This window comes from Dasypus novemcinctus, chromosome 23, assembly GCF_030445035.2.
Source record: "Dasypus novemcinctus isolate mDasNov1 chromosome 23, mDasNov1.1.hap2, whole genome shotgun sequence".
NCBI classification, from domain to species: Eukaryota; Metazoa; Chordata; class Mammalia; order Cingulata; family Dasypodidae; genus Dasypus; species Dasypus novemcinctus.
In genome coordinates this window covers 28,190,145-28,211,834 of record NC_080695.1, presented here as the reverse complement: position 1 = coordinate 28,211,834, position 21,690 = coordinate 28,190,145, and the positions used below count along the sequence as shown (strand labels likewise).

Sequence of the window (21,690 nt, the reverse complement as noted above, 5' to 3'; positions counted from 1 at the left end):
TTCAATCCGTGAACACAAAATATCCTTGTATTTGTTTAGATCATGGTTGGTTTCTTTTAGCAATGTTTTATAGTTTTCTGAACATAAGTCTTTTATATCCTTGGTTAAATTTATTCCTAAATATTTGATTCTTTTAGTCACTACTGTAAATGGACTTTTTTTCCGACTTCCTCCTCAGATTGCTCATTAGCAGTGTATAGAAGCATTATTGATTTTTTTTTGCCAACTCATAATTTTATGAAGCAGAAAAACTCAAAATCTTGTTCAACAGTAGTCATGCTAAATCATTACTGATCCAGATAGATTATTTCAATTAAAGAATATGAATAAGAAAGGGTGAAATAAAAATAACATATCCAAAAATATATATCTTCTCCAGTCCTCCTCAATTAAAAGCAAGTGTTTATTTTGCATGAGAAAATTACAGAATACTGATCTCAGGGACTATTTGCCAGTTGAACTGAATAATTATTGTTCATATAGTATAATGTTGTTATTTTACATTGGTCTGGTCTACTGCAGCTCTTTTTTGGTTACTATTTGCATGGAATACTCTTTTCCAACCTTTCACTTTTAACCTGGTTGTGTCCTTACATATGAGGTGGGTCTCTTGTAGACAACATATACATGGCTCATATTTTTTATCCATTCTATCAGACTATGTCTTTTGACTGGGGAGTTCAATCTATTAACATCCAGTGTTATTACTGTAAAGGCATTACTTCCTTCATCCATTTTGTCCTTTGACTCTCTGTTGTCATATTTTTCTGTTGTCTGTCTTCTTATCCTTTAGTTTACTCTTCCTAATAATCTTCATTTCTAAACTCTTCTCCAAATCTCTCACCCTTGTTTTTTCCCTTCAGGCTGCAGCACCCCTTTTAGTGTCTCTTGAAAATCTGGTCTTTTGGTAATATATTCTGTCAGGTTTTGTTTGTCTGTGAAGACTTTGAACTCACCCTCATTTTTGAAGGACAGTTTTGAAAGATACAGAATACTTGGCAGAAAGTTTTTCTCTTTCAGTACCTTCAATGCCACTTTCTTCTCTCCCTCATGGTTTCTGATGAGAGGTAGGCCCTTAATCTTACTGAGTTTCCCTTGTATGTGATGCTTTGCTTTTCTCTTGCTATTTTCAGAATCCTCTACTTCTGATATTTGTCATTCTGAAGTAGGTGTCTCAATATAGGTCTATTAGGATTTATTCTGTTTGGGGTGCATTGTCCTTCTTGGATATTGCTATTTATGTCTTTCATAAGGGTTAGAAAGTTTTTGGTTATTATTTTCTCAAATATCCTTTCTGCCCCTTTTTCAGTCTCTTCTCCTTCTGGGACACCAATAATGCGAATGTTTGTGCATTTTGTGTTGTTATTCAATTCCCTGAGACTCATTTCTTCCATTCTCTTCTCTTTCTGGTCTCCTGTCTTTTCCAGTTTAGATGTTCTGTCTTCAAAATCACTAAGTCTGTCTTTAAGCAATCCAAATCCATGTGCCTCTAATGTATTTTTAATCTCATCCATCATATCTTTCATTCTCAAGGTCTGTTACTTTTCTTTGCAGGTTTTCAAATCGTTCTTTATGCTCTCCCAGTGTCTTCTTAATATCCTTTATTTCTTTAGTCATATTTTCTTTAAATTCTTTGAAGTGATTTAGGAGAGTTGTGTGATTATCACTGATTAATTTATCAAATTCTGTATCTATTCAGGATATTTGGTTTGTTCTTTTGGCTGGGCCATCTCTTCCTGTTTCCTAGTAAGGCTTGTAATTTTTTGCTGATGTCTATGAATATGTTGGTGATTTTACTCTGATGGCTAATTTCTCTCTCTTGCCTATTGTTTTTTTTTCTCCCCAGTTCTTCTTTGATATTTGGTTCAGCTAATTCTCAGTCTTTAAAATTGCCCAGCTTAAGTTTTCAAAATTGGGCCAGGGACTCACTAGTGGGGCACAGATTTTTGCCCAGTGGTTGGATACAGAGTGTGAACAGTTTTGTCCATGCAATTTCCAGATTGGCCAGCAGATGGTGCAAGTAAGCTTATCTTTCAATGGAGGTCTTTTGGTCTTGGCTTTCCTGTCTTCCTGTGTTGAATCTCCAGATCAGAGATTCAAAGTGGGCTCTGCTGGCTGAATTCACTGAAGAAAAGCACCCTGACCTCCCCTCCCTTTTCCCTTGAAATAACTGACAGGGAGGAAGATGCCTGTTCCCCTCTCAGCTACAGTGAGCCAGGTGTTTATCCCAGGTTATGTTTTTACTATCTCGGGGTTGGGGGAGGGGGGCCCTTCCTCACTGCAGCAGGGTTTTGGTAACTCATGTTTGCCTCTCAGCTCCTTTGTTTCTCTGTCCCTCACCCTCCTGGGAGTTGTGTAGCACTGTCCTGGTCTGCTGACTCCAAAGCAGATCCCTCAAACAGCTTTTGGCTCTTTCTCCATTGTTTTTGTGAGAGCAATCAGCTCTTCCTGTTAGTCCTTCATCATCTTCCCACAATCCTCCACAGCATTTTTCAATGGTATTAATTTTTGCATATTAATCTTGTATTCCACCATATTGATGAAATTATCTGTAAGTGCTAATAGTTTCCTTGGGGGATTTTCAGGATTTTCTAAGTATAGGATCATATAGTCAGCAAATAATGAAAGTTTACTTCTTCCTTTCCTATTTGGGTGCCTTTTATTTATTTTTCTTGCCTAATTGCTCTAGCTAGAACATATTGAATAACAGTGGGGAGAATAAGCGTCCTTCTCTTGTTCCCGAGCTCAGTGGGAAAGCCAGTTAAAGAAATTGGTCTTTTAAAATAATATCTTTATTTGGCCTTGGAATTAGGGTGATATTAGCTTCATAGAATGAGTTTGGCAGTGTTCCATCCTTTTCAGTTTTTTGGAAGAGTTTGAGCAAGTTTGGTATTAGATCTTCTTTAAATGATTGGTAGAATTCACTTGTGAAATCATCTGATCCTGGAGTTATCATTTTGGGGAGGTTTTTGATGACTATTTCAATTTCTTTACTTATGACTAGTTTGTTGAGGTCTATTTCTTCTAGCATCAGGGAGGTTTGTTCATGTGTTTCCAGAAATTTGTCCATTTTATCAGTGTTGTCTGGTTTGTTGGCATACAGTTGTTCATAGTATCCTCTTATGATCTCTTTTATTTTGGCTGGGTGTGTGGTAATGTCACCTTTCTCATTTCTGATTCTATTTATTTGCATCTTCTCTCTATTTTCTTGTGAAGGGTTTATTGTTTTCATGTATCTCAAAGAACCAACTTTAAATTCTGATGATTTTCTCTATTGTTTTTTTCCCTTCATTTCATTTATTTTCACTGTAATCTTTATTATTTCTTTCCTTTTGCTTACTTTGGGATTGATTTGCTATTCTTTTTCTAATTCCCCCATGTGTGTGATTAGGCCTTTGGTTTTAGCTCTCTCTTCATTTTTAATATAAGCATAAGGGCTTAAAATTTCCTTTTCAGCACTGCCTTTGCTCTATCCCAGAAGTTTTGATATTTTTTGTTCTTGTTTCCATTTGTATTGAGGTATTACTAACTTCTCTCACAATTTCTTCTTTGACCCATTGATTATTTAAGAGTGTATTGTTTAATCTCCATGTATTTGTGAATTTTCCCTTTTTCCACCTGTTATTATTTCCAGCATAATTCCATTATGATCAGAGAAAGTGTTTTGTATCATTTCAAGGTTTTAAAATTTACTGAGATCTGACTTATGTTCCAACATATGGCCTATCATAGAAAAGAACCCATGAGCACTTGAGAAGAATGTATATTCTGCTGTTTGGAGGTGTAATGCTCTATAAATGTCTATTAGATCTAGTTCATTTATTATATTATGCAAGCTCTCAGTTTCCTTTTTTATCCTCTGTGCAAATGTCCAGATGTTTTATCTAATGCTGAGAGTGGAGTGCTGAAGTCTGCAATTATTATTGTAGAGATGTTTATTTCTCCCCTCAATTTTGCCTTTTGGGCACCTATGTTTGGTGCATAAATATTTATTATTATTATTTCTTCTTGGTGAATTGTCCTTTTCATTAATATATAGTAACCGCCTTCATCTCTATAATGGTTTTGCATTTAATATATATTTTATCTTATATTAACATTGCTACACCTGCTCTTTTTTGTTTTTATTGCTTTTAGCATGGAATATCTTTTCACAAACTTTCACTTTCAGTCTTATTGTATCCTTGAGTCTTAGATGAGTCTCTTGAAGACAACAAATAGATGGATCATGTTTTCTTAATCCATTTTATCAATCTATATCTTTTAATTGGGGAGATCAATCCATTAACATTCAGTATTACTACAATTAATATAAATATGTGACTTCATTCATTTTATCCCTTGGCTTTCTGTTGTCATATCTTACTATTGTCTGTCTTTTAACCCTTTCAATTTCTCTTACTTATGTTCTTTTTTTTTAAAGATTTATATTTTATTTATTTCTCTCCCCTTCCCCCCGCCCCGCCTCGCAGTTGTCTTCTCTCTGTGTCCATTTGCTGTGTATTCCTCTGTAACTGCTTCTATCCTTATCAGTGGCACTGGGAATCTGTGTTTCTTGTTGTTGTGTCATCTTGTTGTGTCAGCTCTCCATGTGTGCGGCACCATTCTTGGGCAGGCTGCACTTTCTTTCGCGCTGGACAGCTCTCCTTATGAGGTGCACTCCTTGCGTGTGGGGCTCCCCTACATGGGGACACCCCTGCGTGGCATGGCACACCCTGCGCACATCAGCACTGCACATGGGCCAGCTCCACATGGGTCAAGGAGGCCCAGGGTTTGAACCACGGACCTCCCATGTGGTAGGTGGATGCCCTATCCATTGGGCCAAGTCTGCTTCCCTGTTGTTCATTTTTATACTCTTCTCCAGGGCTTTTGCCCTTGTCTTTTCCTATCACGTTGTAATGCACCCTTTAATATCTCCTGTAGATTCAGTGTCTTGGTAACATACTCTATCAGGTTTTGTTTGTCTGTAAAGACTGAAAACTCACCTTCATTTCTGAAGGATAGTTTTGCCAGAAAAAGAATTCATGGCTAGCAGTTTTTCTTTTTCAGTACCTTAAATATATCATACCACTTCCTTCTTGCTTCCATGGTTTCTGAAAAGAGAAGGCCCTTGGCCTTATTGAGGCTCCCTTGTATGTAATACATTGCTTTTCTCTTGCTGCTCTCAAAATCCTCTCTTTATCTTCGGACTTTGCCAAACTGAATAGTAGATGTCTCAGAGTAGGTCTATTGGGATTTATTCTGTTTTGGGTATGTTGTCCTTCTTGAATATTGGTATTCATGTCTTTCATAAAATTTGGAATATTTTCAGTAAGGATTTCCTCAAATATTCTTTCTACACTTTTTCCATTCTTTTCTCCTTTTGGGATACCTACAATGCATATGTTTGTGTGTTTCATGTTGTCATTCAGTTCTCTGAGATTCTGTTCAATTTTTTTTTCATTCTTCTCTCTGTCACTTCTCCTATCTTTTCAATTTCAAATGTCCTATCTTCAAATTCACTTATTCGTTCTTCTAACATTTCAAATCTGCTGTTATATGCTTCTATTGTATTCTAAATCTCGATTGTACCTTTCATTCCCATAAGCTCTGTTACTCTTTTTTTGCAGGCTTTCAAATTGTACTTTCTGCTCACACAGTGTCACCTTAATATCCTTTATCTCTTTAGTCATATTTTCCTTCATCTCCTTAAGTTGATTAAGGAGATTCATTTGAAGATCATTTATTAGTTGTCTTAAATCCCAAGTCTCATCTAGATTCTTGGCTTGTTCCTTTAAGTGGGCCATAGCTTCTTGTTTCTTACAGCAGGTTGTTATCTTTTGTTGATATCCAAGGATCTGCTTATGTTGATGATTTTGCTCTGCTTATCAATTTCTCTCTCTTGCCTAGTAGTTTTATTTTACAGCTCTTCTTTGATTTTTAGTTTAATTTTTTTCTAAAATTTTAATATTGCCCTGTTTAAGTAGTCAACACTGTGTCAGGGAGCCACTAATGGGGCCCAACCAGGACTGCCATGCCTGGGAAAGAATCAGGAGAGACCAGTCTGCCTTCCTTCACTGTCCCAGCTGGCCAGTAAATGGCACTCCTCCGCAAACCCTTCCACAGAGGTGAATCCTTCAATTTTCACTGTCTCTTCTTAGCTAGTGAGTTACAGAAGTTATGGTAATTACATTCACCAAAGAGAAACCACAGTCAGTCCTCCACCACACTCTCCTTCTTCCCTGGGATGAATCTGTTCTCTCCCTTCTCCATTGGCTGGTCAACCACATCCTTGTTCACCTCAGGCATGGGAGATGGGCAGCGTTCCCAGCCACAGGGGTATCAACTCACGGTTTTCTCTTTGGTCTCTCTCCATCTCTGTGTCCTCAGTCCCTTCTGGATGATGTGTGCAGCATTTTCCTGGCCTGCAGGGATTCCCAGAGTGCCTTACTCAGACTGCTTCTAAGCCTTCTCCCCTATTTTGCAAGAGAGCTGCATGCTGCCTAAGCTACTCCAATGCCATCTTGGATTGTGTCTTCCCAAGTGTCTTCTTGTTTGTGCTTTTATCCCATTCTCTGGTTCCATTCCCCCTCATTGTCCATGGATTCCATCTCTATATATTAACTGAGCACTTACTAAGTGGCTGCCGGCACTGTGGGGGCACCTGGTGGTCCATGCAGAAAACGATTTAGGTCACGGGACTAGGACAGAGAGGTTGTTGTTCCTGTGGGAGGGAACTGAGTTGAATGTCTGGGTACCCCAACTTCCTCTACCCCATGAGCCCTGCACTGTGGGTCATCCTGGAAAAGAACTGAGAGAGGGAGGTTCCTGTCAAATGCATTTTTTTTTTTTTTCTGGGAAACTCTTCTCCCTTGAACACTAACTCCCCCCAGTGCTGGACACCTAGGAGTAAAGCCTCTATCCTTTGAGTTTAAAGTCAAACAGGAGCACTCCCCCCCTTCTCAAGTCCCCTACTACGGGGTCTTTCCATGCCTTTTGAGATTTTCCCAAGTCATTGGACAAGATCCTCCCAGGGGTGGGGCTGGGGAGGAAAAGGTAAATGAGATGGGCCGAGGGCTGATCGTGTGGTTCTCATCAACTCCTGTCCTGCTTCCCACCCCCAGAATGCACTGCTTCTCCCAGTGGGCTCCCCATTCCCAGAGCTAAGCCATCTCAGACCTGGACTCAGCTTCCATCCTTAGCCCCCAACTGATTGGGTTTCTTTTTTTTAAAAAATTACCAAAAAAGACAAAATGCTAAGGACATTAAGGACATTTTTGAAAAAAGGATACCCACAGTCTCACCAGCCAACCACCTCACAACTTTGTAACAAATGAGTAGATAAGTCCCACCAGTGGTCATTTCCATCCTTGTTGTTTTTTAAGCATTTTTATTCACACACCATGCAATCCATCCAAAGTATACAATCAGTGGTTCTCAGTATAATCACAGAGTTGTGCATTCATCGCTGCAACCAATTTTAGAACATTTTCATTGCTCCAAAAAGAAAAAGCCCATATTATTCTCCCTATTATTGACATTTAGCATTGGTATGGTGCCTTTGTCACAACTGCTAAAGCATATTAAAATATTACTGTTGGGGTGTGGGTGTAGCTCCATGGTTGAGTACCTGCTTCCCATATACAAAGTCCCTGGTTCAATCCCTGGTACCACCTTAAAAAAATTACTATTAATTATAGTCCATAGTTTGCATTAGTTGTATTTTTTCCCATATACCACCCTATATTAACATCTTGCAATAGTGAAATACATTTGTTCTAGTTCATGGAAGAACATTCTTATGTTTGTACTATTAACTACATCCACCACCCACAAAAGGGTTCACTATGTTTTACAGCCCCATGTTTCATCCTCTAGCTTTCCTCCTAGTGACATACACGACCCTAAACTTCCCCTTTCAACCACAATTACACACACAATTCAGTGCTCTCTATTATACTCTAAATAATATGCTACCATTACCTTTATCTATTTCCAAACATTTACAATCACCCTTATAAAAAGTTCTGCACAAATTAAGCATCAACTCCCCATTCCATACCCTCATTCTATCTCCTGGCAACCTATATTCAAGATTTTAACTCCATCAATTTGCTCATTATAATTAGTTCATATTAGTGAGCTCATACAATATTTTGTCCTTTTGAGTCTGGCTTATTTCACGCAATATAATGTCCTCAAGGTTAATCCATGTCGTCACTTGCATCAGAACTTCATTCCTTTAGGTGAGTTATCCATCATATGTATATATCACATTTTTGTTTATCCATTCATCAGTTGATAGACATTTAGGTTGTTTCCATCTTTTGGCATTTGTGAATAATGGTGCTATGAACATCAGTGTACAAATGTCTGTTTGCATCCATGCTTTCAGTTCACCTTAGTATATACTTAGTAGCTGGATTACCAGATCATACAGCAATTCTACACTTAGCTTCCTGAGGAACCGCTCAACTCTCTTCCACAGCAGCTGTACCATTCTACATTCCCACCAGCAGTGAATAAGTGTTCCTATTTCTCCACATCCCCTCCAACACTTCTGGTTTTCTCCTTTATATATATATATATATACACACAATGACCATTCTAGTAGGTGTGAAATTATATCTCATTGTAGTTTTGATTTGTATTTCCCTAATAGCAAGTGATCAAGTGATATTGGGCATCTTTTCATGTGCTTTTCTCTCTTTCTTTTTTTTTTTTTCCCAGGTACTGGGGCCTGGGATTGAATCCTGGACCTCATATGTGGGACACTGGCACTCAACCACTGAACCACATTGGCGCCCCTGAGTTGGTTTTTTCATTTTCTTGTTGTTTTGTTTTTAGGAGGCACCGGAGACTGAACCTGGGACCTCCATGTGGGAAGCAGGCGCTCAACTGCCTGAGCCATATCTGCTCCCCTTTTAATGTACTTTTCAGCCATTTGTATTTCCTCTTTGGAAAAATGTCTATTCAAGTCTTTTGCCCATTTTTACTTGGGTTGTTTGTCTTTTTAATGTTGAGTTGTAGGGTTTCTTTATATAGTCTGGACAGTGGAAGTGTGGTTTTTTTTTTTTGGAAGTGTAGTTTCCAAGTATTTTCTCCCATTGAGTTGGCTGCCTTTTCATGTTCTTGACAAAGTCCTTTGAAGCACAAAAGGATTTCATTTTGAGGAGGTCCCATTTACCTATTTTTTCCCCACTGTTTGTGCTTTGTGTGTAGTCTATGAAACCCCTGCCTCCCACAAGATCTTGAAAATGCTTTCCTAAATTTTCTTCAAGGAGTTTTATGGTTCTGGCTCTTATATTTACGTCTTTGATCCATTTTGAGCTGATTTTTGTATAAGGTATGAGATAGGTATCGTCTTTCAATCTTTTAGATATGGATACCCAGTTCTCCCAGCACCATTTGTTGAAGAGACTGTTCTGTCCTAGTAGAGTGAACTTGTTAGCCTTACCAAAAATCAATTGACCATTTAATAAAAACTCAATTGACCATAGATGTGAGGGTCTATTTCTGAACTCTCAATTCAATTCCACTGATCAATATATCTGTCTTTATGCCAATACCATGCTGTTTTGACTTTGTAATATGTGTTAAAGTCAGGAAGTGTGATTCCTCCAACTTCATTCTTCTTCTTTCTCCAGATGCTTTTAGATATATGGGGCCCCTTGCCCTTCCAAATAAATTTGATAATTGGTTTTTCCATTTCTGCAAAGTAGGCTGTTGGAATTTTTTTAAAAAAGATTTATTTATTTATTTATTTTCTCCCCCCACTCCCGCCTTGCAGCTTGTTCCATTCTTTGCTGTCTCTTCTCTGTGTCCATTCGCTCTGCGTTTTTTCTGTATCTGCTTGTCTCCCTTCGCTGTGTCATCTTGCTGCACCAGCTGTCCGTGGCACACGCTTCAGCTCTCTGCAGTGCACGGGCCAGCTTGCCTTTACAAGGAGGCCCTGGGACACAAACCCAGGGCCTCCCATATAGTAGACAGCAGCCCAACTAATTGAGCCACAGCCGCTTCCCAGGCTGTTGGAATTTTGATTGGGATTGTGTTGAATCTGTAAATCAATTTGGGTGCAATTGATATCTTAATGATATTTAAGTCTTCCAATTCATGAACACAGAATGTTCTACCATTTATTTAGGTGTCCTGTAGTTTATTTTAGCAATGTTTTGTAGTTTCCTGTATACAGGTCCTTTACATCCTTTATTAAATTTATTCTTAGATATTTGATTCTTTTAGTTGCTGTTGTAAATGGATTTTTTTCCCCTTTATTTCCTCTTCAGATTACTCATTACTAGTGTAGAGAAACACTACTGATTTTTGTGTGTTGACCTTCTACCCTGCCAGTTTGCTGAACTCATTTATTAGCTCTAGTAGCTTTGTTATAGATTTTTTTCAGGACTTTCTAAATATAGGATCATGTCATCTTCAAATAGTGAAAAACTTTCTTCTTCCTTTCCAGTTTGTATGCCTTTTATTTTTCTTGCCTAACTGCTCTAGCTAGAACTTCTAGCACAATGTTGAATAACAGTGGGGACAGTGGGCATCTTATTTTGTTCCAGATCTTAGAGGGAAATCTTTCAATCTTTCACCCGTGAGTATCATGTTAGCTGTGGGTTTTTCATATATGCCTTTTATCATTTGAGGAAGTTTTTTTTTTATTCCTATCGTTTCTTTCTATTCGGGAGAGGTGGAGCACGATGCACGTGTTAGGACCTGAAGATGATGAACTACGCTTAGGTAGGGCGAAGCCAGAGGAAACTGTGGTGGAGGTCCGTAGTGGTCCTGACATGCAAATCGGTCATCCAATCTGGGTATAGGGGCGAAAGACTAACCGAACCATCAAGTAGCTCGTTCCCTCTGAAGTTTCCCTCAGGAGAGCTGACACTTTTGCACCATGGTGCAATGAAGGGGAAGGCTGGTGCCTCGTGCTGGCCGAGGTGGGATCCCGAAGCTTCTCTAGTCTGTTGAGGGCGCACCACCCAAAGTCAATGGCCACATGTTGAAGCAAAAAGGACGGGCAATGTCTATGAGGGTTTCAGCCTTCCTCTTCCTCCTAAAGCTCTGTGGTTCCAGCTTCTTCCGTTCTCAGTCGTAGGCTAGCATAAGGCTTGTCTTTTTCACTGGGGCTCATTCCTTTCTGGGCTTTCTCAGCTGTTCAGGGCTCTGGTCTCTTTAGCTGCAAACTATTAAGTGAACAGCTTGGCTCTGTCCCCGGGGCTCTAGCATCCAAAACTCAACTCTCTGTGTTCTCTTTCTCCATGTGTTTACTTCCGTGTGAGAGTGTTTTAGCCCACATTCTAATGACATTGTCAAATAAAAGCCCTAATCTTGATTTAATAAAGTAAAAGTGAAACCTCTGAATCTAATACAATCTAATATGCCCAGAGAAACAGACCAGTTTACAAATATAATCCAATATCTATATTTGGAATTCATAAAAAATATCAAATTCTACAGATAGGGGGTGGATGTAGCTCAATCAGTTGAGCCCTGCTTCCCATATGGGAGGTCCCGGCTTCAGTTCCTGGTGCCTCCTAAAAACAAGCAAACAAACAAATGAGAAAACCAAGCTCAGTGGTTGAGCACTGGCTTCCCACTTATGAGGTCCCAGGTTCAATCCCTGGCCCTGATTCCTAAAAAAAAAAAAGAGAGAAAGAGAGAGAAAGAAAGAAAGAAAAAAAAAACAAAAGAAAACAGAAGATGCTGGATTTTGTCAAATGCCTTTTCTGCATCAATCAAGATGATCATGTGGTTTTCCCCTTCAAATTGTTAATGCGATATATTACATTAATTGATTTTTTTGTGTGTTGAACCACCCTTGCATACCTGGAATAAAACCCTCTTGATCAACATGCTGTTGGGTTCGATTTGCAAGTATTTTGTTGAGGACTTTTGCATCTATGTTCATTAGAGAAATTAGTCTGTAATTTTCTTTTCTTGTAGTATCTTTATCTGGCTTTGGTATAAGGGCGACATTGGCTCCACAGAATGAGTTAAATAGTGTTCCCTCCTCTTCAATTTTTTGGAAATGTTTGATCAGGACTGGTATTAATTTTTCTTGGCATCCTTGGTTTCATTCAGGCATATTTTATGTGGTCACAGTCCAGAACAGAAACTATTTTCACCCTGCTTTCTTCACTGAGCAATTTAGTCATCTACACTTTTTCTGTATTTCTTTTCAGTCTCATTTTCATCTGAAATAGTTGTGTTCTTTTCTGCTAAGAGAGTGGGTCAGGATTTGCTAAACTGCTTCTCTAATGTTGGATTTTAGGTTGTTTCCAGTTTTATTTTTGGCATTATAGAGATTGTTGTGTTAAACCTATCCACATATATTGGTGTTATGTGTATATTCTGAGTTTATATAGTTACATGAGCAGATCTTAAATTTTCATTCATTTTTAACAGTTATCACATAATTAATGCTTATCTATTTTTTTTTTTTAAAGATTTATTTATTTATTTAATTTCCCCCCCTCCCCTGGTTGTCTGTTCTTGGTGTCTGTTTGCTGCGTCTTGTTTCTTTGTCCGCTTCCGTTGTCGTCAGCGGCAGGGGAAGTGTGGGCGGTGCCATTCCTGAGCAGGCTGCTCTTTCTTTTCACGCTGGGCGACTTTTCTCACGGGCGCACTCCTTGCACGTGGGGCTCCCCCACGCGGGGGACACCCTTGCGTGGCACGGCACTCCTTGCGCGCATCAGCACTGCGATTAATGCTTATCTATAGAGCACTCATTGTTCAAAAAGCTCATGTAATCCTTGGGATAATCTGGTACTCTTTGTCTCAGTTATTTATTGCTGCCTAACAAGTGACTCCAGAATTTAGTGACTTAAACTGACAATGATTTTATTTTCACAAGCTTGGGCTCAGCTGGATGGTTCTTCTGTTTTGTTCCTGGAGGGCCTCTCATGCAGCTGAGGCTGGGAACACCAAGATAACTTCATTCGCATATCTGGTGCCCTGGTGGGGTCAGCTGAAAGACTGGGCCTCTCCATCTCCATGTGGGGTCTGGGCTTCTTAGTCCCAGTGTCACTTCCACCACATGCTATTGGTTCAAACAAGTTACAGACCAGGACACGTTCAAGGTGGAGAGGAAACCAGGTGTTCATTGCAGGCCATCGTTGGAGACTAGCACACATTTTGCATCGAGAGAAGAAGAGGCTCAGGGAGGTTAGATTAATTTGCCTAAAGCTGACCTGACTCCAAAGCTGAACCATACTGCCTCTTAAGAATGAAGTTCAGTAGTGTATGGAATTTTAGGAACAAATAATATAAGTAACTAAATAAGCATATAAGTAATCTAATTATTGGTCTAATAATTGCCAATGAGGCTTTCAAAAAATGCTGAATTGTTATTTTTTTTAAAAGATTTATTTACTTATTTATTCCCACCCCCTTCCCCTCCTCCCGCCCTGCCGTTTTTTCTGTCTGTGTTGTCTTCTCTTCTCATTTTCTCTTCTCTAAGATTCACTAGGATTGGATCCTAGAAACCTCTGATGGGGAGAGAGGTTCCCTGTCAATTGCTCCACCTCAGTTCCTGGTTTCTCCTGCGTGAATTGCTTCTTTTTTGAATTGCTTCTTAACATGATTGACAGAGTCTGAGAGTCTCAGGACTCCCAACCTCTCCAGTGGAGCTTCTAGGACTGTAAATGACTTCTTTCCAGAATCAATCCCATCCCAGTAGAGCCATTTGGCTTTCTTCCCTAACAGGACAGAACTCTTCAATAGTAAGAATGGGGCCCGCGAAGGTGCCCAGAAGATCCTCATTGTCATCACAGATGGGCAGAAATACGAAGACCCCCTGGAATACAAGGACGTCATGCCGAAGGCGGAGAGAGCTGGCGTCATCCGCTATGCCATCGGGGTGTGGCTTCTCCCTCACTGCTCCCTCCCCCCCAACTCAGCCTGCGCCTCCCCCAGGCAGAAAGGCTGCAAGCATCTCCTCCTCAGCTGCCTCTCTGCTGCAGGTGGGAGATGCTTTCCAGGATCCCACCGCTAGGCAGGAACTGAACACCATTGGCTCAGCGCCCCCCCAGGACCACGTGTTCAAGGTGGACAACTTTGCAGCACTGGGCAGCATCCAGAAACAGCTGCAGGAGAAGATCTTTGCAATCGAGGGTAGATGGGGCCTCAGCCTGGGCAGTCCTGACCCAATGGTCCCCCACAATCCCAACAGCCCATCCCTTTCCATGCTCACCCAAAACTGTTCCCTGGAAGCCAAGCCACAGACCACTCCCTCCTCCCTCTACTCTGAGTCCTGGTGGTCTCTCAGCCTCCAGGAGCCTAAGTGACCTGTCCCCCCACAGGAACCCAGTCGAGGACAAGCAGCTCCTTCCAGCACGAGATGTCGCAAGAGGGCTTCAGCTCCATCCTTACAGCGGTGCGTGGGGCATGTGCTGGATAAGCAGGTCTCAGGCACCAACTCAGAACTGGGACCTGGGAGTAAACCAGAAAGCAGACGTCAAGCTGGTAGTCTAAGCAAATACATTAAAAAACAGCCATTTGGGGGTGTGGGGGGGGGAAAGCTCAGAGTCTAGTGAGGGGAGACATACAGTAACGTGTTAGGAGCTGAGAGCACAAGCAGAGAACAGGATGGGCAAGTGCCTGCTCCCAGGTAGCACATATTCCAGTGGACCAAAGACTTTCAGATTGTGGTAAGCGTCATAAAGGCAATAAAGGAGGGTGTCAGGCGGAGAACGGGAGGTGGTCAGAGGAGGCCTGAGGAGTAACAACTGAGCCTGAATGATGAGAAAGGACCAGCCCTGGAAAAATCTGGAGAAAGATTGCTCCAGGCAGAGGAGAAAGCAAGTGCAGAGGTCCTGAGGCAGGAAGAGATGAAAAGGCTGGCCTGATGCTGGAGCAGCATGAGTAACGGGGAACATGGAAGGAGTGGGCTAGAGAGGTACAAAAGATCAGACCATGCAGACCAAAGAAATGACAACACCTCGATGTGTGTTCAAAGAGTGTGGAGGGATTTACTTTGAGATACTCTGGGGATGGAGGTGGGCTGGTAGAAATGCAATAAGGATGGTCATGAACTGAAGCTGGGCCAGCCATGGGTACTTGGGAGTTTGTTACATGCTTCTTTCTACTATTGTACATGTTCTAAATTATCCAAAATAAAAAGTTTAAAAAGAAAAAGACTAAAGGATGCAGATCAGGAAACACCTCTTGCTCTCTGGGGGAACAGAGGAAGACCTCACAGAGGAGGGGCCCCCTCTTCCAGAAGGAAGAGTTGAGTTCTAGAAACAGAGCAGGGGAAGGAGGTGTTCCAGGCCAAGGTTGAGGCATCTTGATTGAGGAGGCCCTCAAAGCTTTCCTCGGGGCCTGGTGCCAGGCAGCCACCTGGGTTTTCCAGCAGGGCAGTGGCTGCCCGTCTGGGTTTGAGGAAACCTAACACTGAGGTGGGGAAGATGGGGCAGAGGAGCTCAAGATGTAAGGCAGGAAGTGCAGTGAGAGGCGATGGGGGCTGCAGGGAGGGACTGAGAGTCCGAGAGAATTGAGGCTGCCTGTGAGGGCTGGGGAAGAAGGAAAAGGAGGATGCAAATAATGAGTAGCACTGGGGACAGGCATTTGTGTGCGACATGCTGTCTGCTGGCTCCAGCCTGCTCAGCCCTGGAATCCTTTCCTCCCAGGATGGACCAGTTCTGGGGGCTGTGGGGAGCTTCGGCTGGTCTGGAGGTGCCTTCCTGTACCCCCTAAATATGAACTCCACCTTCATCAACATGTCTCAGGAGAACACGGACATGGAGGACTCTTACCTGGGTGAGAAAAGGCCGGCTTGGGGGACAGGCTGGGAGCTCAGCTGCCTGGGGAGGGCAGGAGCCCAGGGGGAGTGGGGGGAGCCCATGTACTGAGGCCTTGCCCCCCCCCAGGTTACTCCACCGAGTTGGCCCTTTGGAAGGGGGTGCAGAACCTGATCCTGGGGGCTCCCCGCTATCAGCACACGGGCAAGGCTGTCATCTTCACCCAGAAGCTCAGGCAATGGGTGCTGAAGGCAGAAGTCACTGGGACCCAGGTGGGGTGTGATGGAAGCCAGGGTGGGGGGCAGGAGGCGGGCAGGGTGGCAGGGGCTGAGAGGGAGAGGATGAAGGGACATGGGGCCCGCGTGGGAAGGGTCCTGTCTTGGGGAGAGCCGGGCCCTGGCCCAGCAGGGGCGTCTGGGAGGGCAGGCAGGATGGCTCCAGGCTGTGCCCTCCAGATCGGCTCCTACTTCGGGGCTTCCCTCTGTGCCGTGGACGTGAACAGAGACGGCAGCACCGACCTGGTCCTCGTCGGGGCCCCCCATTACTACGAGCAGACCCGGGGGGGGCAAGTGTCCATCTGCCCCTTCCCCAGAGGGGTGAGTGGCTGACAGGGCCTGGGCTGGGGGGTTGTCCGGGACTGGGTGGGGTGGTGGGGTCACCCTCCTGGGCACCTGGCACCGGTTTTGTTCTGCAGCGAGCCAGGTGGCAGTGTGAGGCCGTTCTCCGCGGGGAGCAGGGCCACCCCTGGGGCCGCTTTGGGGCGGCCCTGACAGTGCTGGGGGACGTGAATGGGGACAAGCTGACAGACGTGGCCATCGGGGCCCCGGGGGAGCAGGAGAACCGGGGCGCTGTCTACCTATTTCATGGAACCTCAGGCCTGGGCCTCAGCCCCTCCCACGGCCAGGTGAGAGGTCCCTGGTCTTTAGCATCTTCTATCTCCACTTCGTTACCATGTCTCGGGTTCCCTACTCAGGCTTCCCATCTGCCATTCCCTTCCTTCTTCCAGTGGTTTATGTCCCTGAATCTCCCAGGCCCAGCTAAGCATCAGTCAGCTCTCTTATCCCTTTTGGCCCCAAACAGACTTCAGTCTGTTATGGGCCTTAACCTTTGGGGTCAGACCCCAGTCCAACCCTCAGCTGGCCGCCACTGGCTGTGGAGCCCTCTGCAAGATCTGGAAGCCTTAGTTTTTGCCTGTGAAAAGTGGAGCTGATAAAACCCACTGCACAGGCCTCTAGACAGCTAGCACAAGGAAAGCGGTAAGGGCTCCATGCATAGCCTTATGAACGAAGGCAACCAAGGATGACTAAATAAAACTATCGGTTCCTCTCGTTATGCTTCTATTTCCTAGTTAACCTGCACCCTCAAGGTGGGTTGACCCAAAGAAGCCCCGTCCTCTCCACCAGGAGGTCCCCGAGTCCCTCCTCCGTTTCCCATTCCCATTTCATCTCTCCTTTTCCATTTCTCCAATCTGATCACCTGGCACCGCCATCTCCTTTCCAATCACCCTTCTCCAACCTTTCCAGCCGCCTCCCCTTGACTCCCTCTTCTCCTTTCCCTCTCTGGCCAGCGGATCTCCGGCTCCCAGCTCTCTCCCAAGCTCCAGTATTTTGGGCAGTCGCTGAGCGGTGGCCAGGACCTCACCCAGGACGGACTGGTGGACCTGGCGGTGGGGGCCCGGGGGCACGTGTTCCTGCTCAGGTGACCATCCCTCTTGTCCTGCCCTTGCCCCTCAGATGCTGTTCCCCTCCAGAAGGCAAGGCCCTGTCCTCAGCCCCTGCTCACCTGCTCACTTCCGCCCTCAGGAGCCAGCCGGTGCTGCGAGTGGGCGTGGCCATGAGATTCAGCCCCGTGGAGGTGGCCAAGTCTGTGTACCAGTGCGGGGAAGACGCGCCCTTGCCCCTGGCAGCTGCGGACGCCACAGTCTGCCTCACTATCCGCAAAATCTCCCTGGACTTGCTGGGTGAGTCCCCTCCAGATGGACCCAGCCCCCCATGCCCCCAAGGGACCCCCAGGTCTAGCCTCAGGAATCCAAATGTCACCTCCACATCCAGGCAGCTGCCCATGCCAGAAACCGGGACCCCCCATCTCCCGCTCTCCCTACATCCAGGCCTGTTGGTTCTGTCTCCAGGATAGATCTGGGGTCTGCACACTTCTCTCCCCGGCCCCGACAGCCTTTGGGCCACCACCTCTCTTTCCCACCAAGAAGGAAGTAACAACGTTTTGAGCTGTTCCCCCACATCAATCCTTGCACCCACCCACCCGTTCTCCACATTGGAACTGGAGTGATGGGTCCTGAAAGGCAAATCTGGTCTCTTCACTCCCCTACTTAACACCCCTCAATTGCTCCCACCCTTTTTGCATTTTTAAAGCCCCGAATCCTTTCCTCTGATGCCTTCTCTCATTTGGCCCCCCCCAGGCCTCACCTTGTCCTGCCTCCTGACCCCCTGGATTCCTGCCTGGCTGGTACTGCCGTCTTGTGCCAGGCTTCCTGTCACTCTGGTCCCTACTGTTCCCTGGGGACACCCACCCCACTCTTCACCTGACTCCTGCTTGTCCTCCACGCCTCAGCTCAGATATTTGCCCCTCTAGCAAGGCATCTCTCACAGCCCATGGCTGGATGGATGCCCTCCTCCGTGCCACCGGAGGACCCAGCCCTCACACTGACCACTCTCGAAAGCCACGGCCTGTGTCCTTGTCTCCCTGGCTAGACTGTGAGCCTCATAAAGGCCAGGACCACATCTACCATCTTCCTTCTTCCCCACGTGTGCCCCCAGCCCCTGGTAGATTTCACAGCCCATAGAAAGTGCTCAGCAAATATTTGTTGCATGAACAAATGCATGAAAAATAGAAAATCCTAGGTGGTCTCTGCCTTCCCATCGTCAACCTTTTTCCCTTCCACTTCAGGTGATGTCAAAAGTTCCATCAGCTATGACCTCTCATTGGACCCAGGCCGCCTGAATTCTCGCGCCGTTTTCGATGAGACCAAGAACTGGACTTTGACTCGAGTTAAAACTCTGGGGCTGGGGGATTACTGTGAAACTGTGAAGCTGCTTTTACCAGTGAGGACTTTGGATTCTTGGAAGGGGAGAGGGAGGAGGAGCCCCCAGTCTACCCTGTGGCATCTCTGCCTTTTTCTGAGTGAGCTGGGGAGGGTGGGAAAACTGGGGCTGGAGAGAGGATCATTGGGATGGGAGAACACTGCTCATAAGCATGGATGGGGACTGTTTGAACAGCAGGGAATGGATTCAGGGGAGGAGAAAGGCAGGGTAAGGACAGTAGGTTCTTGAAAGTCCATTCTCACTCAGGAGTGTGTGGAGGACTCGGTGAGCCCTATTATCCTACGCCTCAACTTCTCCCTGGTGGGAGAGCCCATCACCTCATCCAGGAACCTTCGTCCCATACTGGCTGTGGGCTCACAGAACCTCTTCATTGCTTCCGTGAGTCTTCCTATGCAGTCCCAAGGATGTTCTGGCTTTTTTTGTGTCCCTGTGTGCTTAAAAATTTAAGTGGCTCCCAATTGACCATCAACCACAAAAACCCCAGATGTCTCCACCCAGCTTCCAAGAACCTACACACACATCCCAGCTGGTCACCCACTTTACCCCTACATAAACTGTCTGGCTCTTGTTCTGCAGAAGCTTCTCAACTTTTCTTATCCTTACCTCTGTGCCTTTGTCCGTACTGTAGCTTTCATTTGGAAAACGTTTCTTTCTCTACCTCAAAGATCTTCCTCGGACCTCAAAGCCCAATCTTGTCTACTTCTCTTTTGAAAATCACACCCAGCATCTGCCACTTCTCCAGCTCCCCATTCTGCCATGGTCATATCGCCTCATGGTACTCTGCATCTACATCCAGGGTCTCTTGGGATTGTACTTTCCTTGAGAGCAAGAATTATGTCTAATTTTCTTATAGTTTCCACTTACAAGATGGCATTACTTAGTAAAGTAGCCAATCTCCCACCCAGCCCAGTACCTGTCCCATTCTTGGCACTTAATAATGTTTGTTGAATAACTGTTTCAGTATGAGTTGGACTTGACTCCTCAATGAGACTTTATTCTGCTTGAAGCCAAGGATCTTGTCTTATCTTTCTTGTATATTCTGTCCCCTTCCCACCCTCACTCCTTGCCAGTGTTTAGCACAGTGCTGGGTACAGAATAAGTGCCCCTTACGGAATGGATGTGTCTCAAATGGTTGAGTGCCTGCTTCCCACATGGGAGGTCCCGGGTTTGGACCCCAGTGCCTCCTGAAAACAAACAACAAACAAAAACAAATGGAAAACCAACTCAGGAGAGCTGATGGGGCTCAGTGGTTGAGCACCAGCTTCCCATATATGCGGTCCCCCCCCCCCCCAGTACCTCACACACACACAAAAAAGTGCCCAGTAATAATTATTCTATGCCCTGTAATAAGTATTTAGGGCACAGAGTGCTCCTAAAGAAGAGATTGGAGAAAGATGAAGACATGGGATGGAAAGAAAATACACTGTTTTGCTGCAGCTCCCCTTTGAGAAGAACTGTGGACAAGATCACCTCTGTGAAGGGGACCTGAGTGTCAACCTCAGCTCCGCAGGGTGAGCTCTATCTCATTTCTTATCCAGAACTCAACCTTTTGGATCTGGCTCATACATTCCCATAATCCTGCCCTGCCCTGATCCAATTCCAGTCTATTTCCCATGCGTCACATTCCCAGCTGTGTCCTTCCTTCTTCAGCCTGCAGACCCTGCTGGTGGGGAGCAACCTGGAGCTCAATGTGAATGTAACTTTGAGGAATGAGGGCGAGGACTCCTATGGAACTATGATCAACTTCTACTACCCCCCAGGACTGTCCTTCCGGCAGCTATGTGTGACTCAGGTAAACAGCTGCCCTGGGTTCCAACAGGCTGGGACCTCTCCCCTGTCCTGGGTGATAGTAGATTCCCTTTTATTCTTCTATGATGAAGCATAATGTTGTACAGAAAAGTGCACAAAATCCATGTATAGTTTAATGAATGATTTTTAAGCAAATGCCCACACAGTCACTATCTAGGTCATGAAATAGAACATGGCCAGCACTTCCAGAAGCCCTCTCCCCATGTACCCTTCCTATCATAACCCCACCTGCTCCCCAAAGGTAACCATTATTTTGACTTTGTGACAATCATTCCATTGTGCTTCTTTACTGATTTACCCATGAGTGCATCCCTAAAGAATACTGTTAGGGTGTCCACATAGAAGAGGTGGCATTGGATTGGGAAAAGTGGACATAATGGACAAAGGGTATGGGGAAAGGCAGGAAGAGATGAGAGGTGGAGGCGTCTTCGGGACATGGAGCTGCCCTGGATGGTGCTTCACCGGACATTGTAAATCCTCACAGGGCCTACATGATGGAATAGAGGAGAGTATGGGCCATGATGTGAACCAATGTATATGAGGTGCAGAGGTGCCCAAAGATGTACTTACCAAATCCAATGGATGTGTCATGATGATGGGAACGAGTGTTGTTGGGGGGGGGGAGAGGGGGGGTGGGGGGGTGGGGTTGAATGGGACCTCACATATATATTTTTAATGTAATATTATTACAAAGTCAATAAAAAATAAAAAAATTAAAAAAAAAATAAAATAAAGTAGATACAAAAAAAAAAAAAAAAAAAAGAATACTGTTAGGTTTCATCAATATTGGAACTTTAAATGAATGGGGTGCATGGGAACATGTTGTCTGTACTTTTCGTGTCTTCCCTCTTTCCCTCCATGTTTGGCTGTGAAATTCATCCATGTCGTTGTGCGGAGCTGTAGAACATTTTCACTGCCATGTAGAATCCCTTTATATGACTACACCACAAATTCTTTATCGATTCTCTGGCTGATGGCGAGTTGAGTTGCTCTTGGCCATGACCGTCTTGAACATGTATCCTGGTGCATATTATTAATGCATAATTTTCTGAAAGGTATACACCACAAGTGTACTAGCTGGGCCACTGAATATGTGC

General features: G+C 44.4%; 1 protein-coding gene across 1 annotated transcript in view; it reads left to right on the top strand.

Annotated features, from left to right (window-relative positions):
- ITGAD (integrin subunit alpha D) overlaps nucleotides 1–21,690 on the top strand; it is a 48,862-nt gene that overhangs the window by 13,916 nt on the left and 13,256 nt on the right. Inside the window, exons 8-20 of the mRNA XM_004479433.5 lie at nucleotides 13,690–13,843; nucleotides 13,947–14,097; nucleotides 14,286–14,359; nucleotides 15,615–15,744; nucleotides 15,855–15,997; nucleotides 16,181–16,321; nucleotides 16,420–16,629; nucleotides 17,293–17,423; nucleotides 17,528–17,685; nucleotides 18,630–18,784; nucleotides 19,031–19,162; nucleotides 20,222–20,295; nucleotides 20,435–20,576. Coding sequence (XP_004479490.3) covers nucleotides 13,690–13,843; nucleotides 13,947–14,097; nucleotides 14,286–14,359; nucleotides 15,615–15,744; nucleotides 15,855–15,997; nucleotides 16,181–16,321; nucleotides 16,420–16,629; nucleotides 17,293–17,423; nucleotides 17,528–17,685; nucleotides 18,630–18,784; nucleotides 19,031–19,162; nucleotides 20,222–20,295; nucleotides 20,435–20,576 — 1,795 coding nt within the window. The remainder of the gene's footprint in view (nucleotides 1–13,689; nucleotides 13,844–13,946; nucleotides 14,098–14,285; nucleotides 14,360–15,614; nucleotides 15,745–15,854; nucleotides 15,998–16,180; nucleotides 16,322–16,419; nucleotides 16,630–17,292; nucleotides 17,424–17,527; nucleotides 17,686–18,629; nucleotides 18,785–19,030; nucleotides 19,163–20,221; nucleotides 20,296–20,434; nucleotides 20,577–21,690) is intronic.